Source organism: Salmo trutta, chromosome 12 (assembly GCF_901001165.1).
Source record: "Salmo trutta chromosome 12, fSalTru1.1, whole genome shotgun sequence".
Lineage (NCBI taxonomy): Eukaryota > Metazoa > Chordata > Actinopteri > Salmoniformes > Salmonidae > Salmo > Salmo trutta.
In genome coordinates, this window is record NC_042968.1 from 31,273,327 (window position 1) to 31,291,816 (window position 18,490).

The window sequence follows — 18,490 nt, forward strand, 5'->3', positions numbered from 1 at the left end:
GCTTAAAGCTAGTGAGGGAGATAAGTGTTTCCAGTTTTAGAGATTTTTGTAGTTCGTTCCAGTCATTGGCAGCAGAGAACTGGAAGGAGAGGCGGCCGAAGGAGGAATTGGCTTTGGGGGTGACCAGAGAGCTATACCTGCTGGAGCGCGTGCTACAGGTGGGTGCTGCTATGGTGACCAGCGAGCTGACATAAGGGGGAACTTTACCTAGCAGGGTTTTGTAGATGACCTGGAGCCATTGGGTTTGGCGACGAGTATGAAGCGAGGGCCAGCTAACGAGGGCGTACAGGTCGCAGTGGTGGGTAGTATATGGGGCTTTGGTGACAAAACGGATGGCACTGTGATAGACTGCATCCAATTTATTGAGTAGGGTATTGGAGGCTATTTTGTAAATGACATCGCCGAAGTCGAGGATTGGTAGGATGGTCAGTTTTACAAGGGCATGTTTGGCAACATGAGTGAAAGATGCTTTGTTGCGAAATAGGAAGCCAATTCTAGATTTAACTTTGGATTGGAGATGTTTGATGTGTGTCTGGAAGGAGAGTTTACAGTCTAACCAGACACCTAGGTATTTCTAGTTGTCCACATATTCTAAGTCAGAACCGTCCAGAGTAGTGATGCTGGACGGGCGGGCAGGTGCAGGCAGCGATCGGTTGAAGAGCATGCATTTAGTTTTACTTGTATTTAAGAGCAGTTGGAGGCCACGGAAGGAGAGTTGTATGGCATTGAAGCTCGTCTGGAGGGTAGTTAACACAGTGTCCAAAGAAGGGCCAGAAGTATACAGAATGGTGTCGTCTGCGTAGAGGTGGATCAGAGACTCACCAGCAGCAAGAGCGAAATCATTGATGTATACAGAGAAAAGAGTCGGCCCAAGAATTGAACCCTGTGGCACCCCCATAGAGACTGCCAGAGGCCTGGACATCAGGCCCTCCGATTTGACACACTGAACTCTATCAAAGAAGTAGTTGGTGAACCAGGCGAAGCAATCATTTGAGAAACCAAGGCTGTTGAGTCTGCCGATGAGGACGTGGTGATTGACAGAGTCGAAAGCCTTGGGCAGGTCAATGAATACGGCTGCACAGTATTGTTTCTTATCGATGGCGGTTAAGACTTCGTTTAGGACCTTGAGCGTGGCTGAGGTGCACCCATGACCAGCTCTGAAACCAAATTGCATAGCGGAGAAGGTACGGTGGGGTTCGAAATGGTCGGTAATCTGTTTGTTGACTTGGCTTTCGAAGACTTTAGTGAGGCAGGGTAGGATAGATATAGGTCTGTAGCAGTTTGGGTCAAGAGTGTCCCCCCCTTTGAAGAGGGGGATTCTCAATTATAGTGGATTTATCGGTGGTGACAGTTTCCTATCCTCAGTGCAGTGGGCAGCTGGGAGGAGGTGCTCTTATTCTCCAAGGACTTTACAGTGTCCCAGAACTTTTTGGAGTTTGTGTTGTAGGAAGTAAATTTCTGCTTGAAAAAGATAGCCTTGGCTTTTCTGCCTGTGTATATTGGTTTCTAACTTCCCTGAAAAGTTGCATATCACGGGGGCTGTTCGATGCTAATGCAGACTGGGGTGGCTGGGGACTTTGACAATTTATAGGGTCTTCCTCTGACACCGCCTGGTGTAGAGGTCTTGGAAGCCAGGCAGTTTAGCCCCAGTGATGTACTGGGCCGTACGCACTACCCTCTGTAGTGCCTTGCGGTCGGAGGCCGAGCAATTGCCGTACCAGGCAGTGATGCAACCAGTCAGGATGCTCTCGATGTTGCAGCTGTAGAACCTTTTGAGGATCTCAGGACCCATGCCAAATCTTTTTAGTTTCCTGAGGGGGAATAGGCTTTGTCGTGCCCTCTTCATGACCGTGTTGGTGTGTTTGGACCATTCTAGTTTGTTGGTGATGTGGACACCAAGGAACTTGAAGCTCTCAACCTGCTCCACTACAGCCCCGTCGATGAGAATGGGGGCGTGCTCAGTCCTCCTTTTCCTGTAGTCCACAATCATCTCCTTAGTCTTGGTTACGTTGAGGGATAGGTTGTTATTTTGCCACCACCCGGCCAGGTCTCTGACTTCCCTATAGGCTGTCTCGTCGTTGTCGGTGATCAGGCCTACCACTGTTGTGTCGTATGCAAACTTAATGATGGTGTTGGAGTCGTGCCTGGCCATGCAGTCATGGGTGAACAGGGAGTACAGGAGGGGACTGAGCACGCACCACTGGGGGGCTCCAGTGTTGAGGATCAGCGTGGCAGATGTGTTGCTACCTTCCCTCGTCACCTGGGGACGGCCCGTCAGGAAGTCTAGGATCCAGTTGCAGAGGGAGGTGTTTAGGATCCTTAGCTTAGTGATGAGCTTTGAGGGCACTATGGTGTTGAACTGTAGTCAATGAATAGCATTCTCACATAAGTGTTCCTTTTGTCCAGGTGGGAAAGGGCAGTGTGGAGTGCAATAGAGATTGCATCATCTGTGGATCTGTTTGGGCGATATGCAAATTGGAGTGGGTCTAGGGTTTCTGGGATAATGGTGTTGATGTGAGCCATTACCAGTCTTTCTAAGCTATGGACGTGAGTGCTACGGGCCTGTAGTCATTTAGGCAGGTTGCCTTTGTGTTCTTGGGCACAGGGACTATGGTGGTCTGCTTGATGTTGGTATTACAGACTCAATCAGGAACATGTTGAAAATGTCAGTGAAGACACCTGCCAGATGGTCAGCACATGCCCAGAGCACACGTCCTGGTAATCCGTCTGGCCCCGCAGCCTTGTGTATGTTGACCTGTTTAAAGGTCTTACTCACGTCGGCTACGGAGAGCGTGATCACACAGTCGTCCGGAACAGCTGATGCTCTCATGCATGCCTCAGTGTTGCTTGCCTCGAAGAGAGCATAGAAGTGATTTAGCTCGTCTGGTAGGCTCGTGTCACTGGGCAGCTCGCGGCTGTGCTTCCCTTTGTAGTCTGTAGTAGTTTGCAACCCCTGCCACATAAGACGAGCATCGGAGCCGGTGTAGTATGATTCAATCTTAGCCCTGTATTGACGCTTTGCCTGTTTGATGGTTCATCGCAGGGCATAGTAGGATTTCTTGTAAGCTTCCGGGTTAGAGTCCCGCACCTTGAAAGCGGCAGCTCTACCCTTTAGCTCAGTGCGAATGTTGCCTGTAATCCATGGCTTCTGGTTTGGGTATGTACGTAAAGTCACTGTGGGGACGACGTCCTCGATGCACTTATTGATAAAGCCAGTGACTGATGTGGTGTACTCCTCAATGCCATCGGAAGAATCCCGGAACATGTTCCAGTCTGTGATAGCAAAACAGTCCTGTAGTTTAGCATCTGCTTCATCTGACCACTTTTTTATAGACCGAGTCACTGGTGCTTCCTGCTTTAATTTTCCTTGAAAGCAGGAATCAGGAGGATAGAGTAGTGGTTGGATTTACCAAATGGAGGGCGAGGGAGAGCTTGGTACACGTCTCTGTGTGTGGTGTACAGGTGATCTAGAATTTGTTTCCCTCTGGTTGCACATTTAACATGTTGATGGAAATTTGGTAGAACTGATTTTAGTTTCCCTGCATTAAAGTCTCCGGCCACTAGGAGCGCCACCTCTGGGTGAGTGGTTTCCTGTTTGCTTATTTCCTTATACAGCTGACTGAGTGCGGTCTTAGTGCCAGCATCTGTCTGTGGTGGTAAATCAACAGCCACGAAAAGTATAGCTGAAAACTCTCAAGGCAAGTAGTGTGGCCTGCAATTTATCACAATATACTCTACTTCAGGCAAGCAAAATCTAGAGACTTCCTTAGATTTCGTGCACCAGCTGTTGTTTACAAATATGCACAGACCGCCCCCTCCCTCGTCTTACCGGAGTGTGCTGTTCTATCTTGCTGGTGCAGCGTGTATCCCACTAGCTGAATATCCATGTCATCATTCAGCCACGATTCCGTGAAACATAGGATATTACAGTTTTTGATGTCCCGTTGGTAGGATATTCGTGATCGTACCTCGTCTAATTTATTGTTCAATGTTTGTACGTTGGCGAGTAATATTGACGGTAATGGCAGCTTTCCCACTCGCCTCCTGCGGGTCCTTACGAGGCACCCTGCTCTGTGTCCTCTGTACCTGCGTCTCTTCCTCTTGCCAATAACTGGGATGTTGGCCCTGTCAGGTGTTTGGAGTATGTCCTGTGCGTCCTGCTTGTTGAAGAAAAAATCTTTGTCTAATCCGAGGTGAGTGATCGATGTCCTGATATCCAGAAGCTCTTTTCTGCTATAAGATACGGTTGCAGAAACATTATGTACAAAATAAGTTACAAATCATGTGAAAAAACCACATAATAGCCCAATTGGTTGGGCTCCCGTAAAACTGCTGCCATTTCTTCTGGTGCCATTTTACTCAGTTTACAGATTACCAGTTTACAGAGGAGTATAGAGTGCAGTGATGTGTCCTATAAGGATCATTGGTGGCAAATCTGATGGCCGGATGGTAAAGAACATCTAGCCGCTCGAGAGCACCCTTACCTGCCGATCTATAAATTACGTCTCCGTAATCTAGCATGGGTAGGATGGTCATCTGAATCAGGGTTAGTTTGGCAGTTGGGGTGAAAGAGGAGCGATTACGATAGAGGAAACCAAGTCTAGATTTAACCTTAACCTGCAGCTTTGATATGTGCTGAGAGAAGGACAGTGTACCTTCTAGTCATACTCCCAAGTACTTTTATATGAGGTGACTATCTCAAGCTCTAAACCCTCAGAGGTTTGTGTCTGTGTTACCTGTGTTTCAAGTGTCGCTTGCTAATGGCCCCTCCCTCTGCTCCTGGCCCCTCCCTCTGCTCCTGGCCCCTCCCTCTGCTCCTGGCCCCTCCCTCTGCTCCTGGCCCCTCCTTCTCTAACTCAATCTGTTTCTTAGGGTTTGTAAGTCAGAACTAAACCAGAAATAAACTGGTGGTCTCTGTTTCTCTTGTTCTCTTCTTTCCTATATTCTATATCTTTCTCGCTCTCTATCTCTCTGTCTCTCTCTCTCTTTGTCTCTCTCTTCTCTCTACTCCAGGGGTGTTAAACTTATTTTAAACTTGTTGAAGGAATTATTTTATGCTCCCTGACTGTCTAGCTTTCATTTCTAGCTTTGATTATTAGCGAGCTTGACAGAGCCAAGAAGTTTGTTTTCCTACATCAAACCACCCCCCCACAATATAATGTTATTTTCCCCCAAAAAATAAACCACCCGCTGGCCGGATTGGAGCCCCTTGCATATGTTTGTATGTTTGACACCCCTACTCTACTCTCTCTTCTCTATCGTTCTCTTCATCTCTCTCTCTCTCTCTCTCTCTCTCTCTCTCTCCTCTCTCTCTCTCTCTCTCTCTCTCTCTCTCTCTCTCTCTCTCTCTCTCTCTCTCTCTCTCTCACACTCTCACACTCTCTCTCTCTCACACTCTCTCTCACTCTGTAGCATAGTGACCTATGGTCCCAGTTGGCATCTATACTGTACAGCATGTTGTCTGCTAGAGTGACCTCACACACCGTTTTCAGAACCATAATGGAACTTAGTAATGACTTTCTGTTTTTATCTTTATGATTTTTTCTGTGTGTTGTTGACTGAGCCAAATAAGCTGCCACATAGCAGACTCTTGCTTCCCTCACCGTCTCCATCTTTTCTTCTCTCCTGTATTAGAGATGAGAGGAACCAGTCTATAATCGTAAGCGGTGAGTCGGGAGCAGGGAAGACTGTGTCAGCTAAATACGCCATGCGTTACTTTGCTACGGTCAGTGGAGCAGCCACAGAGGCCAACGTAGAGGAGAAGGTCCTCGCATCCAACCCCATCATGGAGGTATGACTCCTCTCCCTTCCCCTCGCCTCTCCTCTCCCTTCCCTTCCCCTCGCCTCTCCTCTCCCTTCCCCTCGCCTCTCCTCTCCCTTCCCCTCGCCTCTCCTCTCCCTTCCCCTCGCCTCTCTTCTCCCTTCCCCTCGCCTCTCTTCTCCCTTCCCCTCGCCTCTCCTCTCCCTTCCCCTCGCCTCTCTTCTCCCTTCCCCTCGCCTCTCCTCTCCCTTCCCCTCGCCTCTCCTCTCCCTTCCCTCGCCTCTCTTCTCCCTTCCCCTCGCCTCTCTCTTCTCCCTTCCCCTCGCCTCTCCTCTCCCTTCCCCTCGCCTCTCTTCTCCCTTCCCCTCGCCTCTCCTCTCCCTTCCCCTCGCCTCTCCTCTCCCTTCCCCTCGCCTCTCCTCTCCCTTCCCCTCGCCTCTCTTCTCCTTCCCCTCGCCTCTCTTCTCCCTTCCCCTCGCCTCTCCTCTCCTTCCCCTCGCCTCTCTTCTCCCTTCCCCTCGCCTCTCTTCTCCCTTCCCCTCGCCTCTCCTCTCCTTCCTTCCCCTCGCCTCTCCTCTCGCCTTCCCCTCCGCCTCTCTTCTCCCTTCCCCTCGCCTCTCTTCTTCCCTTCCCCTCGCCCTCTCTTCTCCTTCCCCTCGCCTCTCCTCTCCCTTCCCCTCGCCTCTCCTCTCCCTTCCCCTCGCCTCTCTTCTCCCTTCCCCTCGCCTCTCTTCTCCCTTCCCCTCGCCTCTCTTCTCCCTTCCCCTCGCCTCTCCTCTCCCTTCCCCTCGCCTCTCCTCTCCCTTCCCCTCGCCTCTCCTCTCCCTTCCCCTCGCCTCTCCTCTCCCTTCCCCTCGCCTCTCCTCTCCCCTTCCCCTCGCCTCTCCTCTCCTTCCCCTCGCCTCTCTTCTCCCTTCCCCTCGCCTCTCCTCTCCCTTCCCCTCGCCTCTCTTCTCCCTTCCCCTCGCCTCTCCTCTCCCTTCCCCTCGCCTCTCTTCTCCCTTCCCCTCGCCTCTCTTCTCCCTTCCCCTCGCCTCTCTTCTCCCTTCCCCTCGCCTCTCTTCTCCCTTCCCCTCGCCTCTCTTCTCCCTCTCCTCGCTCAAGTCCTCTGCAAAGCCTGCTTCATGGTGTGTTCATGTGGAGTCTGGGAGGGTTAGTTCTCTCCCCCATCTCCTCTATTTCTCTCCTCCCTTTCCTCTCCCCTTGGTGTAAGGATGACATCACTCCTCTCACAGCCCTGTCAGCCAATCAGTGGCCAAGCCTTCTTCCTGCTGTGTGTGTGTGTGTGTTGATGTAAGCACACATTACCATACCTGCCTGTGCAGCTGAAAGCCTCCTTGTCTTCAGGGAACAGTAACCATGTGTTTTCTCCTTACACACACTTTAACCCCATATAGTCTCTATCTGTCTGTGTCTCTGTCTCTGTCTGTCTGTCCTGTCTGTCCTGTCTGCCCTGTCTGTCCTGTCTGTCCTGTCTGTCCTGTCTGTCTCTGTCTGTCCTGTCTGTGTCTGTCTCTGTCTGTCCTGTCTGTGTCTGTCCTGTCTGTCTGTCTGTGTCTGTCTCTGTCTGTCCTGTCTGTGTCTCTGTCTGTCCTGTGTGTGTGTGTGTGTCTGTCTGACCTGTCTGTCTGTCCTGTCTGTCTGTCCTCTGTGTCTGTCTGTCCTGTCTGTCTGTGTCTGTCTGTCCTCTCTGTCTGTCTGTCTGTCTGTCTGTCTGTCTGTCTGTCTGTCTGTCTGTCTGTCTGTCTGTCTGTCTGTCTGTCTGTCTGTCTGTCTGTCTGTCTGTCTGTCTGTCTGTCTGTCTGTCTGTCTGTCTGTCTGTCTGTCTGTGGCAGACCTGATTTCCACTGCAGTCAGTCAGTCGGTGATATTGGCTTTAAGCATTTTCAGTCCCTGTGCTGGTGTTGTGAGATGTGATTATCTGGGCAGCGTGACTGCAATAAAGACAGCCTGGAACACCACCACTGACAACTGTGCTTTGACTGCAGGACTCTATTCCCCATGATGCACAGCAGCAGCAGCACAGTATCTGTCTCCCCCTGTACCTCCCCTCCCTGCTGGATAGTTTTAGTTGTACACCATCACATGGCCCAGCTAGCCTGGACACTGACTACTAATGTCAGACCACTGCCTTGTTGTAAAGGGGAGTGATATTCTGATGTTGCTGACCTAATCTATATTTATCACTCTCTCTCCCTCGTGTGTGTGTGTGTGTGTGTGTGTGTGTGTGTGTGTGTCCGTGTGTCCGTGTGTCCGTCCGTCTGTGTCTGTGTCTGTGTTTGTGTGTGTGTTCTCCAGGCGATAGGAAACGCTAAGACGACTCGTAACGACAACAGCAGTCGTTTCGGAAAGTACATTGAGATCGGCTTCGACAAACACTTCCGGATCATTGGCGCTAACATGAGGACATATCTACTGGAGAAGTCTAGGGTGGTGTTTCAGGTGATGCACCACCAACACACAGTCGGACCAGGGAAGTCTGGCGCTCTAGTCTGGGTTGGGGGTTATGGGTAGGACCTGCAGTTTTTTTGGTCAGGTCATGTCGTTAGGAAAAGTCAATGACCTATGTATAGGTTATACTGGGAGCCTCAACACTCCCCCTCTCTTTCCACAGCACTGTGTGTAGTGTTGGATGAGAGACACTCCCCCTCTCTTTCCACAGCACTGTGTGTAGTGTGGGATGACAGACACTCCCCCTCTCTTTCCACAGAACTGTGTGTAGTGTGGGATGAGAGACACTCCCCTCTCTTTCCACAGCACTGTGTGTAGTGTTGGATGAGAGACACTCCCCCTCTCTTTCCACAGCACTGTGTGTAGTGTGGGATGAGAGACACTCCCCCTCTCTTTCCACAGAACTGTGTGTAGTGTGGGATGAGAGACACTCCCCCTCTCTTTCCACAGCACTGTGTGTAGTCTGGGATGCTATCCATACAGCACTGTGTGTAGTGTGGGATGCTATCCATACAGCACTGTGTGTAGTGTGGGATGCTATCCATACAGCACTGTGTGTAGTCTGGGATGCTATCCATACAGCACTGTGTGTAGTGTGGGATGCTATCCATACAGCACTGTGTGTAGTGTGGGATGCTATCCATACAGCACTGTGTGTAGTGTGGGATGCTATCCATACAGCACTGTGTGTAGTGTGGGATGCTATCCATACAGCACTGTGTGTAGTGTGGGATGCTATCCATACAGCACTGTGTGTAGTCTGGGATGCTATCCATACAGCACTGTGTGTAGTGTGGGATGCTATCCATACAGCACTGTGTGTAGTGTGGGATGCTATCCATACAGCACTGTGTGTAGTGTGGGATGCTATCCATACAGCACTGTGTGTAGTCTGGGATGCTATCCATACAGCACTGTGTGTAGTCTGGGATGCTATCCATACAGCACTGTGTGTAGTGTGGGATGCTATCCATACAGCACTGTGTGTAGTGCGGGATGCTATCCATACAGCACTGTGTGTAGTGTGGGATGCTATCCATACAGCACTGTGTGTAGTGTGGGATGCTATCCATACAGCACTGTGTGTAGTGTGGGATGCTATCCATACAGCTCTGTGTGTAGTGTGGGATGCTATCCATACAGCACTGTGTGTAGTGTGGGATGCTATCCATACAGCACTGTGTGTAGTGTGGGATGCTATCCATACAGCACTGTGTGTAGTGTGGGATGCTATCCATACAGCACTGTGTGTAGTGTGGGATGCTATCCATACAGCACTGTGTGTAGTGTGGGATGCTATCCATACAGCACTGTGTGTAGTGTGGGATGCTATCCATACAGCACTGTGTGTAGTCTGGGATGCTATCCATACAGCACTGTGTGTAGTCTGGGATGCTATCCATACAGCACTGTGTGTAGTCTGGGATGCTATCCATACAGCACTGTGTGTAGTCTGGGATGCTATCCATACAGCACTGTGTGTAGTGTGGGATGCTATCCATACAGCACTGTGTGTAGTCTGGGATGCTATCCATACAGCACTGTGTGTAGTGTGGGATGCTATCCATACAGCACTGTGTGTAGTGTGGGATGCTATCCATACAGCACTGTGTGTAGTGTGGGATGCTATCCATACAGCACTGTGTGTAGTGTGGGATGCTATCCATACAGCACTGTGTGTAGTGTGGGATGCTATCCATACAGCACTGTGTGTAGTGTGGGATGCTATCCATACAGCACTGTGTGTAGTGTGGGATGCTATCCATACAGCGCTGTGTGTGACTCCTTCTTTTTACCTGCCTGTCTCTCTTTACCTCTGCTTAGTCCACCTGAGTCTTCTTTCTCTCTCTGTCTCTCTCTCACTCTCTCACTCACACATATTCATATATATATATGTGTGTATGTCCTTCTGTCTGTCTTTCCTCCTCTTCCACCCAGGTCAGGAAAACACAGGAGACCAAACACGTTCCTTTACTTCTGTTCTGTCCTTCCTTCTGTGTCCAGCTCATTGCTCATAAGAGCCTATTGAATAGTCATCCTTACTTTTTCTAGCTCTCTCTAGCTCTCGTTCTCTTTTCTCTCTAGCTCTCGTTCTCTTTTCTCTAGCTCTCGTTCTCTTTTCTCTCTAGCTCTCGTTCTCTCTAGCTCTCGTTCTCTTTTCTCTCTAGCTCTCGTTCTCTTTTCTCTCTAGCTCTCGTTCTCTCTAGCTCTCGTTCTCTTTTCTCTCTAGCTCTCGTTCTCTCTAGCTCTCGTTCTCTTTTCTCTCTAGCTCTCGTTCTCTCTAGCTCTCGTTCTCTTTTCTCTCAAGCTCTCGTTCTCTTTTCTCTCTAGCTCTCGTTCTCTCTAGCTCTCGTTCTCTTTTCTCTCAAGCTCTCGTTCTCTTTTCTCTCTAGCTCTCGTTCTCTCTAGCTCTCGTTCTCTTTTCTCTCTAGCTCTCGTTCTCTCTAGCTCTCGTTCTCTTTTCTCTCTAGCTCTCGTTCTCTCTAGCTCTCGTTCTCTTTTCTCTCTAGCTCTCGTTCTCTCTAGCTCTCGTTCTCTTTTCTCTCAAGCTCTCGTTCTCTTTTCTCTCTAGCTCTCGTTCTCTTTTCTCTCTAGCTCTCGTTCTCTCTAGCTCTCGTTCTCTTTTCTCTCAAGCTCTCGTTCTCTTTTCTCTCTAGCTCTCGTTCTCTCTAGCTCTCGTTCTCTTTTCTCTCTAGCTCTCGTTCTCTCTAGCTCTCGTTCTCTTTTCTCTCAAGCTCTCGTTCTCTCTAGCTCTCGTTCTCTTTTCTCTCAAGCTCTCGTTCTCTTTTCTCTCTAGCTCTCGTTCTCTCTAGCTCTCGTTCTCTTTTCTTTCTAGCTCTCGTTCTCTCTCTTTTTTTCTCTGTGTGGATTTGATCCAGGTCACACTGCTGAGACGGATCAGGAATGTGCACAACTTAGAAAGTGGCACACACACACACACACACACACACAGGCACGCGCACACACACACACACACACACACACACACACACACACGTATTGAGATGAGGATAGTGGAGTTTAGCATGTCTTCCCAGACTTGAGGAAGCTGCTGTGAGTCCTGTACTGCAACACGCATTCCCCACATACCTTTCTGCAACAGCACCTGGGTGTGTGTCTTAGTCTGTGGTGGAAATGTTGAAACATTCTCAAACAGCATGACAGTGTTCTCTTGTCTGTACACAACATTGCACACTGGAATCTCCTGGCTGTGTAGAACATACACTACCTGAAACTGTCTGTCTATCTATCTATCTGTCTGTCTGTCTGTGCAGGCGGACGAGGAGAGGAACTATCATATCTTCTACCAGCTGTGTGCGTCCTCCCATCTACCAGAGTTCAAGAATCTGAAGCTAGGTAAGACACAAACAAACACTCTCCATTGGATGGTTGGACGCTTCCTAAGCTATTTGTTCATTGATTAGCCTGACAACCCATCCATATGGCTCCGGCCAAACAAAACGCCCACTAGCGTTTCTTCTCCACCACGAGTCTGGATTTGCTTTCCTCCCTCAATACATAGAATGTGAACACATTCTAACCGTTCTGATTGGTCCCGGAAACCAATGGGTTGAGCCCAGCGTACATAAATCATGAATCACGTCATTGACTTTGATACGATCCAATCGGTGATGATTTTGTTTTGTACAACGCCCTTCATTTTGAAGTCAGCACAAGCGACTTCTGGGATGGCAGTTTCAGACTGAATGGCATTGAGGTGTATACCACCTCAGTCATCGGCTTCATCAATAAGTGCATCGACGACGTTGTGAGCCTACCAGACGAGCTAAATGCCTTTTTATGCTTCGAGGCAAGCAACACTGAAACATGCACGAGAGCACCAGATGTTCTGGTTGACTGTGTGATAATGCTCTCGGTGGCCGATGTGAGCAAGACCTTTAAACAGGTCAACATTCACAAAGCAGCAGGGCAGATGGATTACCAGGACGTGTACTCAAAGCATGCGTGGACCAACTGGCAAGTGTCTTGACTGACATTTTCAAACTCTCCCTGACCGAGTCTGTAATACCTACATGTTTCAAGCAGACCCCCGTAGTGCCTGTGCCCAAGGAAGCGAAGGTAACCTGCCTAAATGACTACCGCCCCGCAGCACTCACGACAGTAGCCATGAAGTGCTTTGAAAGGCTGGTCATGGCTCACATCAACAGCATCCTCCCGGATACTCTAGACCCACTCCAATTCACATACCGCCCCAACAGATCCACAGATGATGCAATCTCAATCGCACTCCACACTGCCCTTTCCCACCTGGACAAAAGGAACACCCATGTGAGAATGCTGTTCATTGACTATAGCTCAGCGTTCAACACCATAGTGCCCACGAAGCTCATCACTAAGCTAAGGACCCTGGGACTAAACACCTCCCTCAGCAACTGCCATGTCTGCCACGCTGATCCTCAACACTGGGACCCCTCGGGGGTATATACTTTGTTCAGTCCTGTACTCCCTGTTCAAACACGACTCCAACACCATCGTTAAGTTTGCTGACGACACAACAGTGGTAGGCCTGATCACCGACAACGATAAGACAGTCTATCGGGAGGCAGTCAGACCTGGCAGTTTGGTGCCAGAACAACAACCTCTCCCTCAATGGGAGCAAGACAAAGGAGATGATCGTTGACTAAAAGAAAAGGCGGGCCGAACAGGCCCCCATTAACATTAACAGGGCTGTAGTGGAGCGGGTCGAGAGTTTCAAATTCCTTGATGTTCACATCACCAACAAACTATCATGGTCCAAACACACCAAGACAGTCGTGAAGAGGGCACGACAAAACCTTTTCACCTGAAGAAGACTGAAAAGATCTGGCATGGGTCCCCAGATCCTCACAAGGTTCTACAGCTGCACCATCGAGAGCATCCTGTCCGGTTGCATCACCGTATGGCAACTGCTCGGCATTTGATCTCAAGGCGCTACAGAGGGTAGAGCGTACGGCCCAGTACATCACTGGGGCCAAGCTTCCTGCAATCCAGGACCTATATCAAATCAAATTTTATTAGTCACATGCGCCGAATACAACAGGTGTAGACCTTACAGTGAAATGCTTACTTATGAGCCCCTAACCGATAGTGCAGTTAAAAAAAAAATACAGATAAGAATAGGAGATAAAAGTAACAAGTAATTAAAGAGGAGCAGTAAAAAAGAATATATACAGGGGGTGCCGGTAAAGAGTCAATGTGCGGGGGAACCGGTTAGTTGAGGTAGTATGTACATGTAGGTAGAGTTAATTAAAGTGACTCTACCTACATAGGCGGTGTCAGAAGAAAGCCCATAAAATTGTGAAAGACTCCAGTCACCAAAGTCATAGACTGTTTTCTCTGCTACCGCACGGCAAGCAGTACCGGAGCGCCAAGTCTAGGACCAAGAGGCTCCTCAACAGCTTCTACCCCCAAGCCATAAGACTGCTGAACAATTAATCAAATGGCCACTGGATTATTACATTGACCCCCCCATTTGTCTTGTACAATACTCGCTGTTTATTATCTATGAAATGTCACTTCCCCCTACCTACATGTACAAGTTACCTCTAACATGTACCCCCACACTCTGACTCGGTACCGGTACCCTCTGTATATAGCCTCGTTATTGTAAGTAAGCATTTCACGGTAAGGTCTACACTTGTTGTATGTGACAAAAAAAGTTTGATTTGAAGCAATTGGTAGGGCAGTGGAAATAAATTCAGGATCAGTCTTCAGGCAATTTATTGATATCAATAAATGACAAATGAATAATTCAAGATGGCGCCCCAGTCATTCTCCGTGATCATAGACAACCATATTAGATCATATAGGTGAGATGTGTAACGGGTAGAGGAAGTAATACAGTGTATTTGTAAACAGAAACGTGAGGACAGACCTCAGCCATATTGAGTCATATTAACTGTGGGGTCACACTAACTACAGTAGAGCTCCTGTTAGATCAGAGGTCATGTTGTGGGTGTGAGGCAGTGCCCAGCTGCCCGCAGAGATAGACTGAGGTAGAGATCATGTTAGCTCTCTCCCTGGGTGTGAGGCAGAAAGAGAGACTGTGTGTTGCTCCTCAAAATATTCCTTAATTCCACCTGTGAACACACACACACACACACACACACACACACACACACACACACACACACACACACACACACACACACACACACACACACTCACACTTCATCTGCTGTTAGACACACTTCATCTCTGCCACACACACAAACACACATTGCCTTAGTCTCTCTCAGCTTGCCTCTTGGCAGAGACATACCCCCAGAATGGAGGTGTTGTCACGGTGATATCAGCCCTGAGTTGCCAGGTAACAGGCTATGGTTGCTTTAATCTAGAGAAGGCTTTGTCTTGTGTGTGCGCAGTTTATGCGTGCACGTATTAATAAGAGTGTTCAATGTGTCACACCCACATCAGGTCAGGATTTGGCTCTGTGTGATCCCAGTGACCCTAATACATCAGTATTCTCCTGGGCAGCTGCTCTAAACAGCTGAATAGAATACTTTCTATAGGCTACTGATTAAGCACTGTTGATGTTGTGTGTGTGTGTGTGTGTGTGTGTGTGTGTGTGTGTGTGTGTGTGTGTGTGTGTGTGTGTGTGTGTGTGTGTGTGTGTGTGTGTGTGTGTGTGTGTGTGTGTGTCCATGCAGGTAGTGCTGATGTCTTCCACTGCACCAACCAGGGCCGGAACCCGGTCATCGATGGAGTCGACGATGCTAAAGAGATGTGCACAACACAACATGCCTTCTCACTGCTAGGTAATATATATACACACACCTGACATTCCTTCTCACTGCTAGGTAATATATATACACACACCTGACATTCCTTCTCCCTGCTAGGTAATATATATACACACACCTGACATGCCTTCTCACTGCTAGGTAATATATATACACACACCTGACATTCCTTCTCACTGCTAGGTAATATATATATACACACCTGACATGCCTTCTCACTGCTAGGTAATATATATATACAACCACCTGACATTCCTTCTCACTGCTAGGTAATATATATACACACACCTGACATTCCTTCTCACTGCTAGGTAATATATATATACACACACCTGACATTCCTTCTCACTGCTAGGTAATATATATATATATACACACACCTGACATTCCTTCTCACTGCTAGGTAATATATATATATATACACACACCTGACATTCCTTCTCACTGCTAGGTAATATATATACACACACCTGACATTCCTTCTCACTGCTAGGTAATATATATACACACACCTGACATTCCTTCTCACTGCTAGGTAATATATATACACACACCTGACATTCCTTCTCACTGCTAGGTAATATATATACACACACCTGACATTCCTTCTCACTGCTAGGTAATATATACACACACCTGACATTCCTTCTCACTGCTAGGTAATATATATACACACACCTGACATTCCTTCTCACTGCTAGGTAATATATATATACACACACCTGACATTCCTTCTCACTGCTAGGTAATATATATATATACACACACCTGACATTCCTTCTCACTGCTAGGTAATATATATATATACACACACCTGACATTCCTTCTCACTGCTAGGTAATATATATATATATACACACACCTGACATTCCTTCTCACTGCTAGGTAATATATATATATATATACACACACCTGACATTCCTTCTCACTGCTAGGTAATATATATACACACACCTGACATTCCTTCTCACTGCTAGGTAATATATATACACACACCTGACATTCCTTCTCACTGCTAGGTAATATATATACACACACCTGACATTCCTTCTCACTGCTAGGTAATATATATATACACACACCTGACATTCCTTCTCACTGCTAGGTAATATATATATACACACACCTGACATTCCTTCTCACTGCTAGGTAATATATATATACACACACCTGACATTCCTTCTCACTGCTAGGTAATATATACACATACACCTGACATTCCTTCTCACTGCTAGGTAATATATATATATATACACACCTGACATTCCTTCTCACTGCTAGGTAATATATATACACACACCTAACATTCCTTCTCACTGCTAGGTAATATATATATATATACACACACCTGACATTCCTTCTCACTGCTAGGTAATATATATATATACACACACCTGACATTCCTTCTCACTGCTAGGTAATATATATACACACACCTGACATTCCTTCTCACTGCTAGGTAATATATATATATATACACACACCTGACATTCCTTCTCACTGCTAGGTAATATATATATACACACACCTGACATTCCTTCTCACTGCGAGGTAATATATATATATATACACACCTGACATTCCTTCTCACTGCGAGGTAATATATATATATATATACACCTGACATTCCTTCTCACTGCTAGGTAATATATATATACACACACCTGACATTCCTTCTCACTGCTAAGTAATATATATATATATATATATATACACACAACTAGGTTTAATTGTCACATACGCTGGATAGGTGCAGTGAAACGTGCTGTTTTACAGGGTCAGCCATAGTAGTGTTGCGCCTCTGGAGCAAATTATGGTTTAGTGCCTTGCTCAAGTGAACATAGACAGATTTTCACCTTGTCGACTTGTGTATTCGAACCAGCTACCTTTCGGTTACTGGCCCAATGCTCTAAGCGCTAAGCTACCCTACTGTCCTAGGTCACACACAAACACCACACACACACGTTAACATTTCCCAGGCAGTCATTCATACTCTCAGTCCCATTTGGTTTTTAGTGTAGTGTTGATTTTGATAGTATTGTGTTGTGTGTATTTGTGTTCAGGCATCAACGAGTTGAACCAGAAGGGGCTGTTCCAGGTCCTGGCTGCCATCTTACATCTGGGCAACGTGGAGATCAAGGACCGAGACTCTGACAGCAGCATCATACCTGTAAGGAGACACCTCCCACCTCTCTGACCTATAACCTCTATTATTAAACCTCTGACCTCTCCTAATGATTGACTCTTTCTCAAATCGTCTTGACTCACTTCCTCACATCCTCTCTCCTCACCTCCTTCTCAAAACCCATTGGAGAAGAAGGTCTGAGGGGAGGGACCTTGGACCTTCTCCAAGATGGTTAAGAAGGTTCAAGGAGATGGAAAGAATAGCAGGAAGAGGAATTGAGCCAGTAATTGAAATGACCATGAATCCCTCTCTCTCAGCCCAATAACCGCCACCTGATGGTGTTCTGTGAGCTGATGGGCGTGACCTACCAGGACATGTCTCATTGGCTGTGCCACAAGAAGCTGAAGACAGCCCAGGAGACCTACATCAAGCCTATCCCTCGGCTGCAAGCCTCCAACGCCCGCGACGCGCTCGCCAAACACATCTACGCCAAAGTCTTCAACTGGATCGTGGACCATGTCAACAAATCTCTGCGCGCCACCGTCAAACAGCACTCCTTCATAGGAGTCCTGGATATCTATGGGTGGGTGTGCGTGTGTGCGTGCGTGCGTGCGTGTGTGCGTGCGTGCGTGAGACAGTCACTCTCTGACCTCTCCTCTGCTCTCCAGGTTTGAGACGTTTGAGATCAACAGTTTTGAGCAGTTCTGTATCAACTATGCTAACGAGAAACTGCAACAGCAGTTTAACATGGTGAGAAAACTGTCTGTGTCCGGTCTGAAACTGAACTCCTGTGTTTCCGTTGTCTAAATAACCCTGTTGGTGTGTAAAAGTATTCCAAAATAACAATATAAATAGATTGATATCTTTGGTTATTGATGCAGAGTAACAATGTGATCCTCTCAGTACATGCTGACCTTTCCTCTCCTCTCTTCTCTCCTCTCCTCCTCCTCTCCTTTCTTCTCCCCTCCCTTTTCCTCTCTCCTTTCCTTTCCTCTGCCCTCTCCTTTCCTCTGCCCTCCCCTTTCCTCTGCCCTCTCCTTTCCTCTGCCCTCTCCTTTCCTCTGCCCTCCCCTTTCCTCTGCCCTCTCCTTTCCTCTGTCCTCTCCTTTCCTCTGCCCTCTCCTTTCCTCTGCCCTCTCCTTTCCTCTGTCCTCTCCTTTCCTCTGCCCTCTCCTTTCCTCTGCCCTCCCCTTTCCTCTGCCCTCTCCTTTCCTCTGCCCTCTCCTTTCCTCTGCCCTCTCCTTTCCTCTGCCCTCTCCTTTCCTCTGTCCTCCCCTTTCCTCTGTCCTCTCCTTTCCTCTGCCCTCTCCTTTCCTCTGTCCTCCCCTTTCCTCTGTCCTCTCCTTTCCTCTGTCCTCTCCTTTCTTCTCTCCCCTCCATTTTCCTCTGCCCTCTCCTTTCCTCTGTCCT

At 48.0% G+C, this 18,490-nt stretch overlaps 1 protein-coding gene across 1 annotated transcript in view; it reads left to right on the forward strand.

The window, feature by feature from the left end:
- Positions 1 to 18,490, forward strand: part of myo5aa (myosin VAa) — a gene marked incomplete in the record, with an annotated part of 100,621 nt that overhangs the window by 30,091 nt on the left and 52,040 nt on the right. The window contains 7 exon segments of the mRNA XM_029767954.1: positions 5,635 to 5,791; positions 8,060 to 8,203; positions 11,488 to 11,569; positions 14,863 to 14,970; positions 17,019 to 17,125; positions 17,398 to 17,663; positions 17,749 to 17,830. Coding sequence (XP_029623814.1) covers positions 5,635 to 5,791; positions 8,060 to 8,203; positions 11,488 to 11,569; positions 14,863 to 14,970; positions 17,019 to 17,125; positions 17,398 to 17,663; positions 17,749 to 17,830 — 946 coding nt within the window.